The 18,692-nt window shown below is 44.7% G+C and overlaps 1 protein-coding gene across 2 annotated transcripts in view; it reads right to left on the reverse strand.

Annotated features, from left to right (window-relative positions):
* UCKL1 (uridine-cytidine kinase 1 like 1) overlaps window positions 1-17,499 on the reverse strand; it is a 33,798-nt gene extending 16,299 nt beyond the window's left edge. Inside the window, exons 1-8 of one of the 2 annotated variants that reach the window (XM_073580847.1) lie at window positions 17,373-17,499; window positions 12,409-12,596; window positions 11,852-11,958; window positions 11,288-11,458; window positions 10,115-10,186; window positions 9,705-9,894; window positions 9,567-9,628; window positions 8,864-8,880 (exon numbers count right to left, since the gene is read on the reverse strand). In XM_073580847.1, the coding sequence (XP_073436948.1) occupies window positions 8,864-8,880; window positions 9,567-9,628; window positions 9,705-9,894; window positions 10,115-10,186; window positions 11,288-11,458; window positions 11,852-11,958; window positions 12,409-12,596; window positions 17,373-17,425 (860 nt within the window). In that variant the 5' untranslated portion in view covers window positions 17,426-17,499. Of the gene's footprint in view, window positions 1-8,863; window positions 8,881-9,566; window positions 9,629-9,704; window positions 9,895-10,114; window positions 10,187-11,287; window positions 11,459-11,851; window positions 11,959-12,408; window positions 12,597-14,236; window positions 14,379-17,372 lie in introns of those variants that run through there. The other variant, XM_073580846.1, reaches the window with a different exon arrangement.
* Window positions 17,500-18,692: the final 1,193 nt, after the last annotated feature.

The raw sequence follows: 18,692 nt of genomic DNA on the forward strand, positions 1-18,692 counted from the left end.
TGCACAAGTATGCCTTCATGGAAGAGTCATTAGAAGAAAACCTTTACTGCGTCTTCACCATAAAATTCAGGGTCAGAAGTATGCAAAACACATCTAAACAAGCCTTGATACATTTTGGAAACAAGTCCTGTGGACCGAGAAGGTTTAAATAAAACTCTTTGGCCACAATGGTCAAAAGGTAGGTGTGGAGAAAAAAAAAAAAAAAAAAAAAAAAAAAGGGCACAGAATTTCAGGAAAAGGACATCTAGCCAACCATTAAGCATGGGAGTGGATCAATCATACTTTGGGGTTGTTTTGCAGCCAATGGCACGGGGAACATTTCATGGTATAATGTTCCACCATGTGAGTGGACGGGGATTACTCACTTTGCAGGTCTTTTAGACAAACACTGGCACGCTCAGGGTTCAAACGAGTCCGTTTGGTTTATTATTTAGACAGTTCCAGCAGCCATTACACTGTCCATTAACCAGTTTTAACACATGAATACAGTCTCTCACTGAATAATACTTATCACGGACCCCGGTCAGGATAACAAACGGTTGTCAAGACCGTTACCTGTTGGATCGCCACACAGGTTCTCGGATCCCTCTTAACCTCAGAGGTATTCAATAAATATCAGTTCACACAGTCTCTTTCTGACCCCTGTAAGTATCACATGGTTTTCAAGACCGTTACCTATTGGCCACACAGGTTCTCGGATCCCTCTTATCCGCAGACGTATCCTGTAAATACTTCCCACTGACCCCGGTCAGTATCACATGGTTTTCAAGACCGTCCGCTCCTTTTGGCTCGGAGTCGCCGGCACGGCTTCCCCAGCCTATGCGACGTCCGAGTCTGGAACATGGGAGCTCTGTCCAAGCTGACAGACTCCTTATCACTCTCTCACACATGTGCAACACACCTTCCTTAGATAGGTAACTGGGAGTGGTTACAGGCTAACACATGGCTAGTCACATGATCATAACCTCATCACAGGTCCTGTCGATTCACAACCACACACATATCTTCAGACAAAACGGGGTATAGTGAACCCCCTCACCTCGGAGTGAGACACATGGGTAGCCAGACCCTCCCAACTCGCAAAGCTACCCGTAACCCGGACCCAAATGTGAACAACTACTTAAAAATCTACGTACACTTAAGAAAAACACTCCGGTTTACATCACAGGGAGCTGCCATCCCTGTGATACATACCTACTATTAACCACAACGGGTAGAAGAATGAATTCTAAGAAATTTCAATAAATTCTTGATCCAAACATAAGACCATCTGTAAAAAAGCTGAAGTTGAAAAGAGGATGGCTTTTACAAATGGATAGTGATCCTAAACACACTACAAAATCCATAATAGACTACCTCAAAAGGCGCAAGCTGAAGGTTTTACAATGACCCTCACAGTGTCCTTATCTGAACATCATTGAAAATCTGTGGCTAGACCTCAATAGCAATGCATGCAAGACGACCCAGGAATCTCACAGAAATTGATGAATTTTCCAAGGAAGAATGGATGAAAATCCCTCAACTCAAAAAGAATTGAAAGACCCTTGGTTGGCTACAAAAAGTGTTAACAAGCTGTGGCACCCTCCAAATGGGAATGTTAATAGATACTGTTTGGGGTGCTCAAACTTTTGCATGGGCCCATTTTCCTTTTTGTAATTTTAATATGTAAAAGGTGAAAAATGTATTCAAAGGAAATATGTCATATTTAACTTTAGGCCTTTTAGAGATCATTTCCTCTTCAACTCACTTAACTATTAACAATAACAGTAATTTTGACCAGGAGTGCCCGAACTTTTACACTTTATATAGATGTGAAAATTCTGCTTGGGATCTGAAGATCTGCAGTGACCAGAATGGTTGTAGCCTTCTCTTTTACATAGCAGCAACATGGAAGAATAGATTGTAGTGACGATGGCAAGGCAGGCTGCCCTAATTTCTCTAGTAGCACAGCGACTGACTGTACCCACACATGATTTGGGAAGTTTACAAGAATGCAACATAGCAACCAGCGCACAGGTTTTCACTCCAACTATAGACCTTGACATATGTTATTCTGAACCTCTACGAAGAGGCATGGCAGACCTCTACATTCATCTAACGGCAGCTATGGTGTGAATGCTCCAAACAAAATAGCACATAGTGGAAGTGTAGGGTCACCTTTAGACATTACTTGACAGTCTAGCGTGGACATATGAAAACCAGTCAAGGGAAGGCACATTTGGATCTCAGCTCTTTCACAGACACCTGGATATTTCTAGAGAACAGCATACTGATATTGGCCATCAGCAAAGTCAGCCCTGTGCTTATGGCAGAGAAAGAGTCACCAGTCTTGGTGACATGGATTATATACAGAATTTGTTTTAAGATGAAAGTGTGGTGAGCATTCATCTTTAAAGGGGCAATATCCAATAATAGGGCACGAATGTCATAGCAGTAGGTGCCTCAATTAGGATCCATCTCTACGGGGCAGGAGGAAGAGTTGCTTTGTGAGAGTGGCTCCTGCTGTCAACCCGGACTGTTTGTGTACTACAATGACCAACATGAAATTCTACATTTCTGCCTTAAGGAATTTATATAGTAAGACATGGTTTTCCATGAGTGAACAGCTAATCACCAGGTTTAGAGTCGTTGGACCCACAGCAATCAGCTCTTTTTCCATGAAAAGAAGAATTCAAGTCTATGTGTTCTCTATAAAGAGCTCTGACCCTTTGGAATTTAGACTGGATTGATATGAATTTCTGCTTAGAAAGACACTTTAGAATATCACAATTTTTGGGGGATTTGCACATAGTGCCTTTTTAGACACGAGAATGATGGCTTCTGTGGTGTTTGGGAAGAGTCATTACAAGTGATTTAGATTGTGAGCCCCATCGGGGACAGTGATGATAATGTGTGCAAACTGTAAAGCGCTGCGGAATATGTTAGCACTATATAAAAATATAGATTTATTTTTTAAAAATATAGATTTAAGTGATCACTACTGGAGACACCAATACAATCAAGAACAATAAGGAGTCCAACAGGTACGGGGACAACATCTGCTAGGAGTTTGTATGTTCTCCCTGTGTTTGCGTGAGTTTCCACCCACATTTTCAAAGACATACTGATAGGGAATTTAGATTGTGAGCCCCATCGAGGACAGTGATGATGATGTCTGTGAAGCATTGTGGAATATGATAGCACTATATAAACAAAACATAATAAATAAATCGATTGCTATCCTTTAATGATCGTCAAGGGGGTTCTGCCACCAATTGGAAGAATAAAAAGGGATTTAATTCTCGGGATCAGTGGGGGTCCCAGAGGTAGGACTGATGATGATCATGAAGTACTGGCATATCCTAGCAGTAGGCAATCACTTCCCAAGAGGAGCATTTCACTGTGGTTTCTGTAGTGGCTCCCTCTCCACTTGTTCTGAGATTCAGCACAAAAAAGACAATGCCGCATGCCGAGAGGTATAGTTGTCACGGCAACAGTATTACTTTTTTTAATTAATAGAACGCATGCATTATACCTGGCAGGCGTCAGATGATTGCCTCGGCAACCGTACCACTGGGCGTGCAGCGGTGTCTTTGTCGAATGTGGGTTGGGGGGATGGGGGAATTTTTCTCAGCTCAAAATGACTGGACCAAATCTGAGTTTTCCAGAAGTAGTTCAGCGCACCTTCCCATCTATTTCTTCTTCCAGCCAGCTCCCCTTCCTTGATCGACAGCTCTGGCCTCACAGCAGACAGATGGATAACAGATAGGCAAGGGTGCACCGAGCGCCTCATTAGCAGAATTCAAAAACAATTTCTGGCAAACACAGATTTGGACATTTTTATTCAGGAATATAATGGTCCTACTGTCATTTTGCGCTGACAGACTTGCTTTATCTCAGAACATATAAGCAACTTCTCAGAACTTGAGTAGTAGAATGCTTGTAAGTCACTTCCATTCAGAGCGGAATTCACAATTCTGCTAGTTACAAGTCAGTTAACACTGCACCATGACAAACACCAGCAACATATAGGGTCACGGCACTGTAGGATCGCTTCTACAACTGATCGTGCCTGGTGTAAATACAAACGCTAGCCAATTTTGGCCCATTAATGAGCGTCAAGTCGCTACACACAAAAGGATCAGTGCTCGTTTACTGGCCTATTTACGCAGAGCGATGCGTACGGACAGGACGATTGTTAATACGCTAGTTCTGTCACCATACGTAATCATGTTATCGGCAGAACATCCCCTGCTTACACTGGGCTGAAATCTCTGCTGGTAACGATGATTTTTATGTTGACATACATGATCCGGTTATCTGACAAACAAGCGTTTTGCTTGTTCACTGAGCGATTGTCATTTTTTAAAACTCAAAGTTGAAACAAAAAATGCTTAAAGACATTTAAATGAACTTTTAAAAGTTTTTGTGAAGTTTTATTTTTATTTTTTGAGCGGATACACTGTAAAAACCTCTTAAAAACAACAACAAAAAACACCACATAACTATCTAAAGTGTGGTTTAGGCCAACAGCTGATTGATAGTTTGGCTGATCGTTCGCCCAACTCTCCTTTACCTAGCAGCGCTCACTACGCCAACTGCTCCTATGTTTTCTATGACAGAACTGCTGCCAGACATCTCTAAAGGTGACCTATTTCTTACAGATCAAAAGGGTTGTCACCCCGAAATTTGGGGAGAGTCAGATGTCCCTATACACATTGGACTGGCAGCCAAACCTGTCGATATTAGTCTATTGAGTATGGGAGTCTTAATTCTGCCACACTACAGCAGGTCATGCTTTGTGCCGACACTGAAGCAGCAGGGGGTGGCTGTGAAAGGAGAGCTCAGAACGTTTTTGTTGCAGTTCTGAATGAGTGTTGATGTAGAAAGGTGAACCTACACTTTACAGGAGTGGAACAGCAGATCACATAAGGCAGTCATGCTCGTGGGTTAGGCAAGGGGTCAGATCACTGGCCTGCACACAGAACAAAGCAGAGTGAGCACACAAGAGGAGTTAATGGGGGGTGAAGACACGCAGCCTGTACACGGATCTCACATGTCCCAGCGGAGCTTCCTCTGCCCAGAATACACACATGAACGAGGGAAGGAATGAGCAGAGAAGGGGTCACATAGAAGGGAAAAAAAGGAAAGCAATCGGGTGTGAGGCGAGGGGGCCCATTACTACTATCTCACCAGGTCACTAATACCGTTAATGCAATATCCCTTTCTGGGAAAACTTGCGGATGACCCTATGACTGACATTGAAGGAAATGCTCTAATTGTTGCTGGGGCCTCCCAATACTGATGGAATATCTTCATTACGCCATCAGGGACATTTCAATTAGTAGGAAATATATCTTTCCTGTTTTCTGCTGTCTAAACCTGGGGTGCGTGTAATAATGAGGCACACCCTATAGTCAGTAGTCACTGGCCCAAACGCACCTTACGCCCATCAAGCGTTTTACTGTCTGCTGAGGCGCTCTATCTCAGCCCATCATGTGTGATCGGATCTCGGACAGAGCGCTACATCCCCCATCGTGTATGGTAATAGAGCGCAGCTTGTACAATGTACAGTTGTTCTCTTCCTCTGCGGTTCTGACAGATCTCTATATGAAAGCTGAATAAAAGTCTTTAAATAGCAGCTGGGGGTGTGATGTCCAGGCAGAGCGAGGCCTCGCTGATAGACGTGACAGGAAGGAAGCTTCCTGTGTTTGTGGGGTGGGGAGGCAATGGGTGGAAAAAAAGCGTGGGCAGGTTTCTGTGCTCACCACACAGCCTGACCAACAGCGGAAAAATGCCCCTCCACCCCTCCAGCGAGACCCCTGAGACGTGGGAGAGGTAGAGAGGAGACAAACATTCTGTCGAGGAGGGAAAGTCTCGGTGGTGTCATAGGTTTCACTAAACAGGTGCTTGGGTAGGCTGCTACTCTGTCTGTGCACCCTATGTATGAGTTCAACACCCAACCGTCCCCTTCATTAGTTGTCAGTCAGAAGGACTGGCCGGCGGCCCTCCTGACTGGAGTTCTGACCCTATATTCCTATGCAGCGGTCAAGCACGGGTGAGGAGAGCCGCTGGTCAGTCCGTGCATTGTCATGTGGCGTCCCAGTGGTTAGACCCCCATCGATCTGTAGGTTACCACCTAGAGCATGGATATGTGATATCTTATCTTCACCAGAAAACCCCTTTAAGCTGGCTTAGAACTTTGCTTCCAGTAGAAAAAAAAAAAAAAAAAAAAAATAATATGAAGCAGCTTGTCAGCAACTGTCCCCAACGGATGGCCGAATGCCCAGTCCCTTTGTTGTAGTGGGCTGTATATATTCTATCAAAGCAATAATTTATATGTGAAAGTGCAAGTTTTTGCATTGCTTGGTGTTGGTGGGAGAAGGGCTGAACATTGGTTCGACTGACAGTTCTCTTATGCCTCCATATACAGTGGTTTGCCCCCTTGGCTTTTTACCTATTTTGTTACATTACAACGTGTGTTTAAATAGGTTTGTAATAGGACTTGTTTGTTTGACACATCAGCACTAAATAGTCTAAAGTTGGTGAAATGAAGTAAAAATATAAAGTGAAAAATATAGACAGAAATTAAATTTATGGGATCAAATAACTAAAATCTGGCATGTGCATATGTATTCACCCCTTTTGCTATGAAGCCCCTAAAATGTCTGGTGCAAGCAATTACCTTCATAAGTCACATGCTTAGTGGAAGGAAACCCACCTGTGTGCAATCTAAAGGGCCCGTTACACATTGCGATATCGCTAGCAATATCTCTGTAACATCACCGATTTTGTGACATAGCAGCGATATTGCTAGCGATATCGCTATGTCTGATACTTACCTCCGACCGGCTCCCCTGCTGCTCATCGCTGGTCGCGCGAGAACGTCCTGGACCATTTCTCGTCGGGCGCTTCCTGTGGCGACGTGGGCGGGAGGACGTCAGGATCGCCGCGTCTGACAGGTAAGTAGCGACCCCCGACCCCTGCGATGTCGCTGGTGAGATCTGCCTGTGTGGCAGCTCACTAGCGACCACTTAGCGATGCACCAGCGATCCATATCGTTGTCGGGATCGCTGGTGCATCGCTAAGTGTAACGGTACCCTTAGTGTCACATGGTCGGTTAGGATATATACACCTTTTCTGAAAGGCCACAGAGGCTGCAACACCATTAAGTAAGAAGCATCGCTAACTAAACAACACCATGAAGACCAAGGAGATCTCCAAACCAGTCAGAGACAAAGTTGTTGAGAAGTACAAGTCAGGGTTGTTGCAAACAAAAATATCCAAATCTCTGATGATCCCCCAGAGCCCATCAAATCAGTTATCATCAAATGGAAAGAACATGGTACCACAACAAACCTGCCAAGAGAGGGCTGCCCATCAGAACTCTAAACCCGGGAAATGAAGACATTAATCAGAGAGGCAGCCCAGAGACCAAAAGGTAACCCTGAAGGAGCTGCAGAGTTCCAAAGCAGAGACTGGACTATCTGTCCATATGACTAAAATAAGCAGTACACCCCATAGAGGTGGCCTATATGGAAGTGTGGGCAGAAAAAAAGCCTTTACTTATACACATAAATTGTAAGGCTCGTTTTGAGTTTGCCCACTTTAGTCATCAAGGTAAACGCTATGCCTGGCGCCAAACCAACACAGCTCATCAGCCCAACTGTGAAACATGGTGGTGGCAGCATCATGCTGTGGGGATGTTTTTCGCCAGAAGGGACAGGGAAAATGGTCAGAGTCAAGGGGAAGATGGATGGTCCGAAATACAGGGATATTCTTGAGCAAAACTTGTTTCCGTCTGTCAGTGATTTGAGACTTGGACAGAGGTTCGCCTTCAAACAACACAATGACCCAAAGCATGCTGCTAAAGCAATACTCTACTAGTTTAAGTGTAAATGTATAAATGTTTTGGAGTGGCCTAGCCAAAGCCCAGATCTTCATCCAATTGAGAATCTGTGGTCTGACTTGAAGATTATAGAGTCAGAATAAATCTTTCACATGTGGTTGTACTGAGAAAGGAGTTGGATTTGACTTTGAAACGCGTTGACAAATGACCTTCAAACCAAACGGTTTACGATTCATTCCTGAATCGGCAACGCACTTGAAGCCCAATTATTCCGACTTTTTATTATATACAACTTTGTGAACATTGCAGCGACTGCAAACTAGGCTACGGTAATGGTCACACAAAACCATCACAGGTGAGCAGCTTTCAATTAAATCTCTACCCTTAATACCCAGGTAAGACCCGATTGCGCTTTTTATCCTGATACAGACTTGAACATTGCTGTCCACCACAGGAAATCATTTAACTTGAAGGAGCTGAAGCAGTTTTGCCTTAAGGAACAGGCACAAATGCCAGTGGAAAGCACATGGAAACTTATCCAAAGTGACTTGCAGCTGTAATTGCTGCAAAAAGAAGCTCCACAAAGTACTGACTTCATGGGGGTGAATACTTATGGTATTTTGTCTCATTTGTTCTTTGCTTCACAATAAAAAAAAAAAAACCCGAATGAGCAGCTGCAAACCCTCAGTGAAATTCCAGGTTGTGAGGAAGCAATACCAAGGGGGTGAATACTTTTGCAAACCACTGTACAAGAACGCATGAGATATATATATTAGTTAGAGACAAAGTCTGATTTTTTCACATCTTTCATGGTTTTATTTCCACATCCCCCCCCATGTCAGACTATTTAGTAATGCCCTATACATTGTAGTTGTGGTATATACTTTCATGTCACCTAACCCCGTCATTATGAGACCTATCACATGCAGCGTTGGGTATACTGATGGCCCGATTCTCAGAACGAGACATCTTTCCACAGGAAGAGCTGACCGAGACTGACAGAGCAGCAACCAGCAGAGTCCGTGGGTCTCTTACCTGACACTGATCTCCCTCTGCAGCAATGGGACAGACATACAGACAGGGTGAAGAGGACACAGATAGACACACACATAGCGTACGACTGGGCACCCCTTATTTGCTGGTCTGCTAGCACGGGGTTCCCCAACTCCAGTCCTCAAGGCACACCAACAGATCATGTTTTCAGGATTTCCTTAGTATTGCACAGGTGAAGCAATTATCACCTGAGCAATACTAAGGAAATCCTGAAAACATGATCTGTTGGTGGAACCCTGTGCTAGAATGTAGAAGTAGGGGGATACCCGAGTATCTCAGCATACCCCTCCATGAAGTGGTCACTCCTTGAAAATTAAAAGGGCTCCAAGATAGGCTTCAATGGCTGCATATATTGCAGCACTTTGTGAACTGCAGCTTACCAGCTGCTATCTGACGGAGCAGAGTCAGTCACATTACACACTTCCTGTTTAAATGAACTGTGTGCTTAATCACAATGGTAAATTTCTTGTCTTATGGCAAGTCTCTACCACCCAGGCATTATATTCTGTACTCCCTGGCTCGTTTCTGCCCAAGAAGCAGCAAACAAAAGTCCCAATGTATGGACATTGTCAATGGGATCCTATAATTAATTTGTTCAAATACAGATAAATGACAATGTCTGTTCCCTTTAAGCGCTGAGTTCTGTAAGAATATGGTGACTCCTATACTGTCTCGCTGCACTCACCTCCTCCAGCTGACTATGAACGTGCTGCACAATCAAGTCAATGGCCACCGTATTACCACTACCTGAAACACAAGGTAACAAACGTTAGCGGTCACCCCATTGGGTACAACCTCATCATCCTCACTTCCATCTCACTACCTCTGGGCACCACAATATCGGCGAGACGCATGGTGGGCTGTATGTACTGGTCAAAAGCAGGTTTCACAAAGGTATGGTACTGCTTGAGGACTCCCTCAATATCTCGGCCTCGCTCCGAAATGTCCCTCCGAAGCCTCCGCACAAGGCGAATATCCGAATCTGTGTCTACAAAAATCTTCATGTCTAGCAGCTGCAATAAAAACAGACAATTTGCCTTTCTTTCCTCAGTTTTTTGTGCTGTTCCAATATACACAAAGAAAATAAATATGTATAATTGCAATAATTCTCTGGGAGAAATACGTCATTTTCTGGAACAATTTCAAGGGTGTCAACACTTTTGTCCATGGCAGTAGGTAGAAAATAGTAAGCCTGAACACCAGTGGTCACGATGAGATCACTCGGAAACCTACCTTCAGAAGCTCTGCATGTGCAAAAGCCATTATCCCTTCAAATATGATTACATTGGCTCCATAAAGGGTTTTCTAATTACAAAAAAAGAGTCACAATTATCTTGATATGTACATTTATGTTATATATACAGAAACACTATAAGGTCAAAAGTATGTGGTCTCCGAAGGTTGAGGAGCTGCTGCCCCCATAACTGCATAGTCCAAACCTCTGGTATTACCAGCAGCAGAAAAACTGCGCCAGGAGCCTCATGTCATGGATTTCAATAACCGAGCAGCTTCATGCAAGCCTTACATCACCAAGCACAATGTCGACTGGCCGCCACTGGACTGGTGCAGTGGAAATGTGTTCTGCTCGGGATTGGCAAATGCTAGAACATTACGTGCCTGACTGCATTGGGGCTGCTTTAAAGTTTGGTGGAGGAGGGATAATGCTATGGGAATGCATTTCAGGGGTCGGCCTAAGCCCTTTTTTCCAGTGAAGGAAATCGCTCCATGTTTGCTGGAACGAGACAGAGGTTACTTTTCTATAGAAGTCTGTGAGGGCCTCATTCTGGTCTCGTCCTGGCTCTCATAGACTTGCACTGAGAGATCGTGACGTAACTTCTAAGCCAGTCAGAAGTTGAGGTCACAAGAAGGCGCTCGGGAATGGAACAGTGCCGATAAAAGGTGAAGACCCCGGCAGGCAAGTATAAGACTACCTTCATGAACCTTATATTAGAAGCACCACTTCAGCACTTAAAAAAAAAAGCAAGCTGAAGTGACGTTTCATTATTCAAGACATTTTGGACAATTGTAGCTTCCAACTTTGTGGGAACAGTTTTCCGTTGCCCATGACTGTGACTAGTGCTCAAAGTGAGATCCATAAAGGCATGGTTGGGGGAGTTTTGTGTATAAACAAAAACATGTCGGTCGCACTGATCCCCGACCTCAACCACACCCAACAGCTTTGAGATGAACTAAAATGGAGCTCATGAGCCCATCCGTTTCATGCGACATCAGTGTCTGACCTCACAAATGCTCATCTGGATGAAAGGGCAAAAATTGACAAAGACACCTCTGAAATCTTGTAAAAATCCTTTCCATGTAGGTGCCCGATTCCCCTTTAAATGTCCCCCCAATATCTAACCTTCCCAAACCACCACAATACAGCATGGCTCCCATGCATCTCCTCACCCAATCTTTGGTTCGGCTGTGAGTTGTGAAGTCGTACGTGGGGATTTTCACACTCTTTCCCTGTTTCAGCTTCTTCAATGTACAGATCATCAGCTCAAAGTCAAATGAGTCCGGGTGGTCAAAGTTATATTCATTGCACGCTGCCTGAGCCTGCTGCTCCTCCGTCAGCACCTGAGACAAAACACGGATATTACAGAGTGTATAAAACTATGTAGTCATCAATACGCGAGGGTGACACCACAGATCATACTGCACATATGATTTCTGAAAATAGGCAACTAAAAAACAAATAACGCTGTAACAAACTTGAATTTCTTGGGGGTTGTATACTTTTGCAAGGTTGGCAGATCTCCAGTACTGGTAAGCCATGCTTCATTAACTGACATTAAGGTGAGCTTTCTCTGCTCAAACAGGTAGTGAAGGGGAGATTCACAGACATGAAGTGCCCCCTAATGGATGGGCCTGGCTTAGAAATGCTCATGAGTAAAATTAAATACTCCAAAAACAATTTACAGCAATAAGAACGCCTTCCCCTTTTTCTGGTGAAGACAGATTTAGTCTCACCTTGTAAAAGGAGTCCATAGATAGAAGGACCACCCAAGGGACATCCAAAGCTTCAATGATCATCCTGGCTACTGTGGTTTTACCCGATGCGCTGCCACCACCAAGACCTGGCACATGAGAATATCAAAAGAAGAAGAAAGATAAAGGGACGCGTGTCAACCAAAGACAAGAAGGGAAGTTCTCCGTTGCATATTTTGTGTGTAGGCATCAGAGTAGAACTACACATGACCATATCAGCTCAAAAAAAAACAAAAAACCATAAGATCACCAGAAAATCCTACTAATGTGGTGCACAAATTTCCAATTCAGGGAGGAAGAAGACTTGAATAAAATTTGCAGACATGTGTTTTGGGGTGTTGCCCCTCCTCAGTGCAAAGCATGAGATCTGATTTAGCTGTAGTCCTCTTCCTCTCTGAAGAGGCAGTCTGCATATATTGTTTTTCCAGAGGAGCACTGCATGGCCTATAAGTCACCGTACACTGGAATGTCATGCATGTCACTTTCCACAAGGAGAGATGTTGCCCTAGTTTTGTAGTGTCACCCTTTTAAAGTATTACCAATCACGAAAGCCTCCTTCGACTGTGTCCCGTGTTCATTGTACCAAGGTGGTCGTCCAGCAGTGTAGATGGTCCTCTTGTTGGTCCGGAGAAGAGGCGGCTCTGACTTACACTGGCTGGTCGTTCGCCTTCGGCTGGATCGTCCAGGGCTCACTGGGGGTAATAAGCCATGTCCTGAGTCTGTGGTGCTGGTGACAACACATGAGAAATGAAGGAGGAGGAGAATGGTCAACAGGAAAGACGACTATACATCTGTACTTGTGCTATACCGGTCAGCAGCTGACATTGAATGAAAGGGTGGGGGGGAGGGTCTTCCGAGATTACAAGGTAAGCAAAACATGTCAATCAGGCAACCTGTAATAAAAGGACGACTGAAAAACTAAAAAAGGTTGTGATGTCCCCACTGTTCCCAGAGCTGAGCAGCTGATTGTGGACAGGATGCAGGGTGTTTGACAGCAAGTCGGAACAAGTGGCCTTGTTCCCAGTGTCATCATTGAGGGATAGCGCAGGTTGTCATCTAGGTCAGTTAGTGCGGTACACGTTAGGTGCTGGGGAATATAGTCGATGGCTGTTTAAACCCTTACCTGTGCTTTGTCTGGCCTATGACGAAGCGCAGTGCGAAACAGCTGCCGACTACATGCACCAGCTTCCTCCAACAGTATCCTAGCTAATTAGCATATATACTGTGTGTGAAAATGCACCGCAACAAAAAAAAAGATTTTTTTCATGCATTTCTTCAGGCCTACTTGACATTTCCACCCTGAAAAAGAGTTGTACATCACTGTATACAATGTAAAAAGACGCAACAAAGATTTAGCCTTGAGCGGCTATATGATTTGAGGGCCCCCCGACACAAGCTCGGGGTACACAGGCCGGTGTGGGCACATCACCAGATCAGGATGATCCACAGGTTTCTGGGGGACACGTTACAGTGCTCCAAAACAAGTTACATCTTCTACCGTGACAGTCAATGTGAGGCGGTAGCTCTCGGCCTTCCCCATCTCTCCTATAGAGATGACTGGAGAGTTGGTAAGCAAGTCCGGCTACGGCTCCATTCACACTGAAGGAGATGGCAGACCCTGTTCTCGGGATCATTGGGGGTCCCAGCAGTTAGACCACCACCGATAAGCAAGATATCGTCCATGTTATAGAGTGGAGATAACTTCAAAAGATGGGAATAACCCTTTACGCTTGGCATGTGTATTAGATGTCACGGCACGCATTATGATGTAACATAGGCAGCTAGTAAATGTTTCCTGCTGGATCTCCTACCTACACCGTACCCACATGCACAGCCAAACACGATTCCTACTTATCCTATAAGGACACGAGAAAATAACCCAAATGTGACATGAACAGAGCAAAGATAAATGGAATATGACACGACCGTACGCAGCGTTTTACATTGCTATACTCCTGAAGATCACTGCTACAAATCATCCCCGGCCCCCCAATAGTCCTGAAGCTTCAGCCCTCCATAACTAGTATACATGGGGATCGGGCCCATCCTTACCGCATGCTTCTCTACAAGGGTTTCCTATCTGGATCACAGGGACGACACGTCCGTACATTGCATGACAGCAGGTTTATTAGTGAAGGGAAGATGGAGTAGTGTCAGGAGGCGGGAACGTCATATGACCCTCAAGGCATCACTGCAAAGCTCCAAAAGTGTCCGTCATGGCAGCCACATAACAGTTCTGGCACAGGGCAACATAAACAACAGCACAACTGGGCAGCGTTCTAGATGGCCACGATACATGGGACTCGGGGCTATAGGGTCAGTAAGAACTATCTAGGACAGGACGCGGAGCAGGTAAGCTGTACTCACCTGGTGTGTGCCCGGAGATCCCAACACCCCGTCACCCCCGAACCAGTGCACAGGGACAGACTCATTCTGATATAAAGCCTGTGTGTCCCTCTCAAGTAGGGATTATGTTCCAGGCTGATATTAATAGCCTGGAAGATATAAATATGGTTACATGGCTGTGCTGTGCAAAACACACGTAGCCAATCACAACTAACACGCCAGGACGCGCGTGCAGTCATCACATCTCCCCAGAACTCAGATCGGGGCGAACAGGCCCAAACCCAGCACATCACTGAAAATCAGCACGTCCCAGTGGGTGACATATGATGCCTACTACACAACACTGATCCTACTGTAGCGCCCCCTATGGAGCCACGAGGCAGACGCATAAGTAGTGTCCTATGTATATACATCGGTAGGGCCCCATGGCTGTGAGAATTTAGGTCAAACCTTAGTCAGCGGATGGACTCAGCTGTCAGCGCCGCGACCTGATGACATCTGCTACAGGACACGAAACCAAGAACGCTGTAATCCGAGTCACGGTGACATCACTGTAGTACAACCCCAATCATCCTCTTCAATGATATCTCACAGCAAGTATACAAACACCTTATGACGTGGCTCCCACCATCAAACTGCTCTAGTAACGTCACCAACACAAAGCGGTCTCACAACTTCTCAATACAGGTTAGGTTTCAATTTTTTCTGCTTGCTGTCAGTGAAAAGGAACATTCTTCTTTACACACAGATCAGATATAATACTTGGGTTATTACAGTTGTATCCAGTGTAAATAATCTTAAGAGTTAAAAGACTATCCTGTATAACTTCTACATCGATGGGGGGGTCCAGCAATCACCAGAATGGGAGACTTTAACCCTTGTGTACATGCTTGGCGGTTGCGCCACTCATTCTCTATGAGGCAGCTGAAACGCTGTATTCGGCTTTCCAGTAGTCCTACCACAATATTGCTGTATATAGGAAAAAATATCTGTGTCTCCTATAATGCCGGCCAAAAGTGGTTTGTCACAAAAGAAATGAGAATTTAGACCTTTAGTTAGCCCATGGGGCCACGGCAAGTGGGTGCCCAAATGACCACATGGGCTAGGCTGTAGGGATTAAATGCCACTGTTAGTGATAGACAGCAGAACTTAAGAGGTTAACAGCAGCAATCGGCAGTAATGCCAGCCGCTGCTGTTAAGGGCAGATGCCAGCTATGTAATATAGCCATCGTCGGCCCTGTGTAGAGCGGGATCAGCTCCTGAGCCTGCTCCAGTCCATGATGTAATGGCACATCATGAAATATTAGGGGGTTAAAACTCCCAATGTACATAATGAACGTGTTCATAGAGGTTAGAAGCCTGTGTCCGTCTGTCCACCATAATCAATATACTAGAAGAAATGCATGGTAGAAGATAGACATAGCATAACAGATGATCTAGAAAAAGAAACAAAATGTATATTTTATTTTTTACTATGCATCTGTCAGAAGCATCGATTTAAAGCATAGTTATGAGAGGGTCCCTAGACCCTCACCGATCGATCAAAAGACTTCTAAAAGGTCTAATGCAGACATCTGTCACGCCTCCTGACGAAGCGAAACGCGCGTTGGGGCGACAGGGAAGCCAGTGCCACACACTTTAACTATGTAAGTGCCTTGGTGTAAACATCTTTTTATCTACTAAACTTTGATTGGGTTCATACCGTAATGCTATATGGTCGAGGTACTTAGTAATAGCTGAGTAGTACAATATGTATACCTGGAATCCATATGAACCTGTTGATTGGTTATGCCTGTTTCCACTGTGGAAAGTCCCTTTCAGTTCAGATGCATTTTTCATGGATGTAACCTCTGTTTAGCATATGTATGATGTCTTCATGCACTTATTCTATTAGTATATACTGTCTTGGGCAATTGTGCAATATAGGCTCCCTATTTGGATAGCAGTGTCCTTATTTTATCTATGTTCTTTATTGAGTAATGTATATCATGCTATTGCATTTAATACAATTTGTACATTTGGCAATTTAGACTCATGTCTTTTGGTGTATGAATTGAATTTTGAGTTTTTGCCTTAATTATATTTATTGGGTTTGTTGGTTATCATCTGTGAGAATCAGTCTGATCTCAGACTGGCCGTGGGTCTACGGACCCCAGAGTGACAAGTCCTGAGAGCTGTGGCCATTAGCGGTCCGTGATAGGACCCGTTTGTACGGACGTCTGCACGAGCCCTATGACTTGCTCATCTTTGGGGGTCTCTGACTTTCTATTGCACTTGCTCTCTGCTGTGTGAGCGCTCGTTTCCTGTGATCTTTTAATCGATTGATGAGGACCCTCAAAGTAACACAAATAAATAACCAAAAAATGTACTCACTCTTTAAAAATCATTGTTCTGGGCAGCACGTGTTACTGTGTATCCAGAACCAGTGCTGCCGAGAACAACGACAGTTTATCAGCACAGAGCGTCCATTACCGATTGTCCTGTGTGCTTGGGAAGTGCGATTTGCCTGTTTAAACAGGTTTCCATACAGCCCATCGGCGGTCATTTAATGGTGAGTAAACGCACCCTCAGTCTGTCGTACCGCAGGAATCTGACACCGCGGTGTGGCCAATTGGATCTATTAGGATTTATTAGTTATGGAAGCCATGGCACCAATATGAACAGCGCCTGTGGTGGTCTGTCCCGATTTTCAGCTTCTGAGTGCAAGCAAACGCGCATTTATTCACTGACAGCAAGCCGAGATCTTAACATTCAGACATCGATACAAAGTGTATCAGTCATTTACAAAACCTTTCACTAGAATGACCAAGAGCCTGACATTTACCATGTCTGCTATGTGCACATCAGAGAGGATTAAGGAAAAAATAATCTTAATTAATGCTGCAACAAAAATGGCCCCCAAATCCCATGGCTTTATCTGCAAGACCCTCCAAATTAATGAATAGCAAGGACTATAGGGTACTGAACCTCTGCTGTAGAACTAAAAGTCTTAGCAGTCTACCTGAATGACAGAGCTGGGAATTGTAGTTTCACAGCAACTGTTGCAATACAGAGACACAGCCATGTCCCCCAAACTCCTACAATGTCCCTTCCTTCAGCATTACTGCAGTTAGTCCAAACCAATGCAACCCATTTACTTAACTCGTCTCCCTCTCACCTTTCCTTGCCCCCAGCCTCCTTCCCAGCCCGGACCCTCTCAGGATCCGCCATTGCAATGGAATGTAAAAAAAAAAAAAAAGCAGGCGCTGCGGAGGCCTGCTGGGAATTGTAGTTCAAGACAGATGCTTAATAAGGAGTAAAGCGTTACATTAGACTACAACTCCCGGCAGCCACCGCGGCAGTAAACGACGCTAAAACGGGACTGCCGCAGCTTTGTTGCCTAGGTTACCAAATACAAGCAGGCATGGGAGCAGGTGGCTTCTATAGGCCTCACAGGGTGATAATACACAGACACGTGACAGCAGCCTGTGACTAATCTTTTCTGTGTGCGCGCACACAGGCAGCCATATTGACCCAGAGATTAGGCATCAGGCCAGTAACCAATAGGAAAGCGAGTTCCATTCACCTCACGGACAGATGTGAACATGAATGCCAGGGACTGTGCCTAATGAAACCCTGTGGAGGCCTCTAAGCAGTCGAAATCTTGGGGCCCTCCGGCAAATCATTTCATAATACGATTTTAAATTTACGGGCAATTTTAATTCATCAATTATAATTTATTAAGCTAAATAAATTAAAATTACATTTATCAAACTTCATTATAACCCAAAACGATAAGTAATGTGGACCTTGGGTGTTGCCGGCCTATATACCGCACTCGTATCTGTTCCCAAAATGTCTCCTCATGAATGTTCTATCACAAGAGTCGCAGCCACGTACCTCTCCTCCACTCCCACTCCATGTTCTGGCCATTATCACAGATGTCCATCGTCTACTACGCGGGAATTCTTGAATTTTCCTGACAACTGCCGAATTGGGGCCCCGTTGTCCCGGCTGGCGCCCAGTCTCAGTGTCTCTCTTTCAATATCAAATCAATATTATTTTCATCCAAATATGCCGCTGCCCGAGATGGCTACATGGTAATCTGGTACTGGTCCAGGAGCTCGCTTCCAGAAAATGCGGAGACCCTTCTCTAATAGTTTGCAAAATCTCCCAGGCACTACAGAAACTACCCGAAAATCTGCACTTCCAGAAGGTTTCTTGTAGATGACACCAGGAGGCTCTGTAATAATAATGAACTGTGACGTCACCGCTAGTTACTGAGCATGCGCCGGCTGCTCCATTCATTCCCCAGTCAGTTACAGTCGGGAGCGGATGTATAAGGCTGGCATCCAGGGCTGGTTTTAGGCAAAGTGGGGCCCTAGGCAAAAGTTTAAAATGGGGCCCCAAATGCTAACATATTGCAAATCACCCAGAAGCATTTCGGTTGTAGTTATGTGCGCTGTGGTCAGGCCGCTAAGCGAGTGTGATCAACAAT

Source organism: Dendrobates tinctorius, unplaced genomic scaffold, assembly GCF_039654945.1.
Source record: "Dendrobates tinctorius isolate UK_male_01 unplaced genomic scaffold, ASM3965494v1 ptg000065l, whole genome shotgun sequence".
Classification (NCBI taxonomy): domain Eukaryota; kingdom Metazoa; phylum Chordata; class Amphibia; order Anura; family Dendrobatidae; genus Dendrobates; species Dendrobates tinctorius.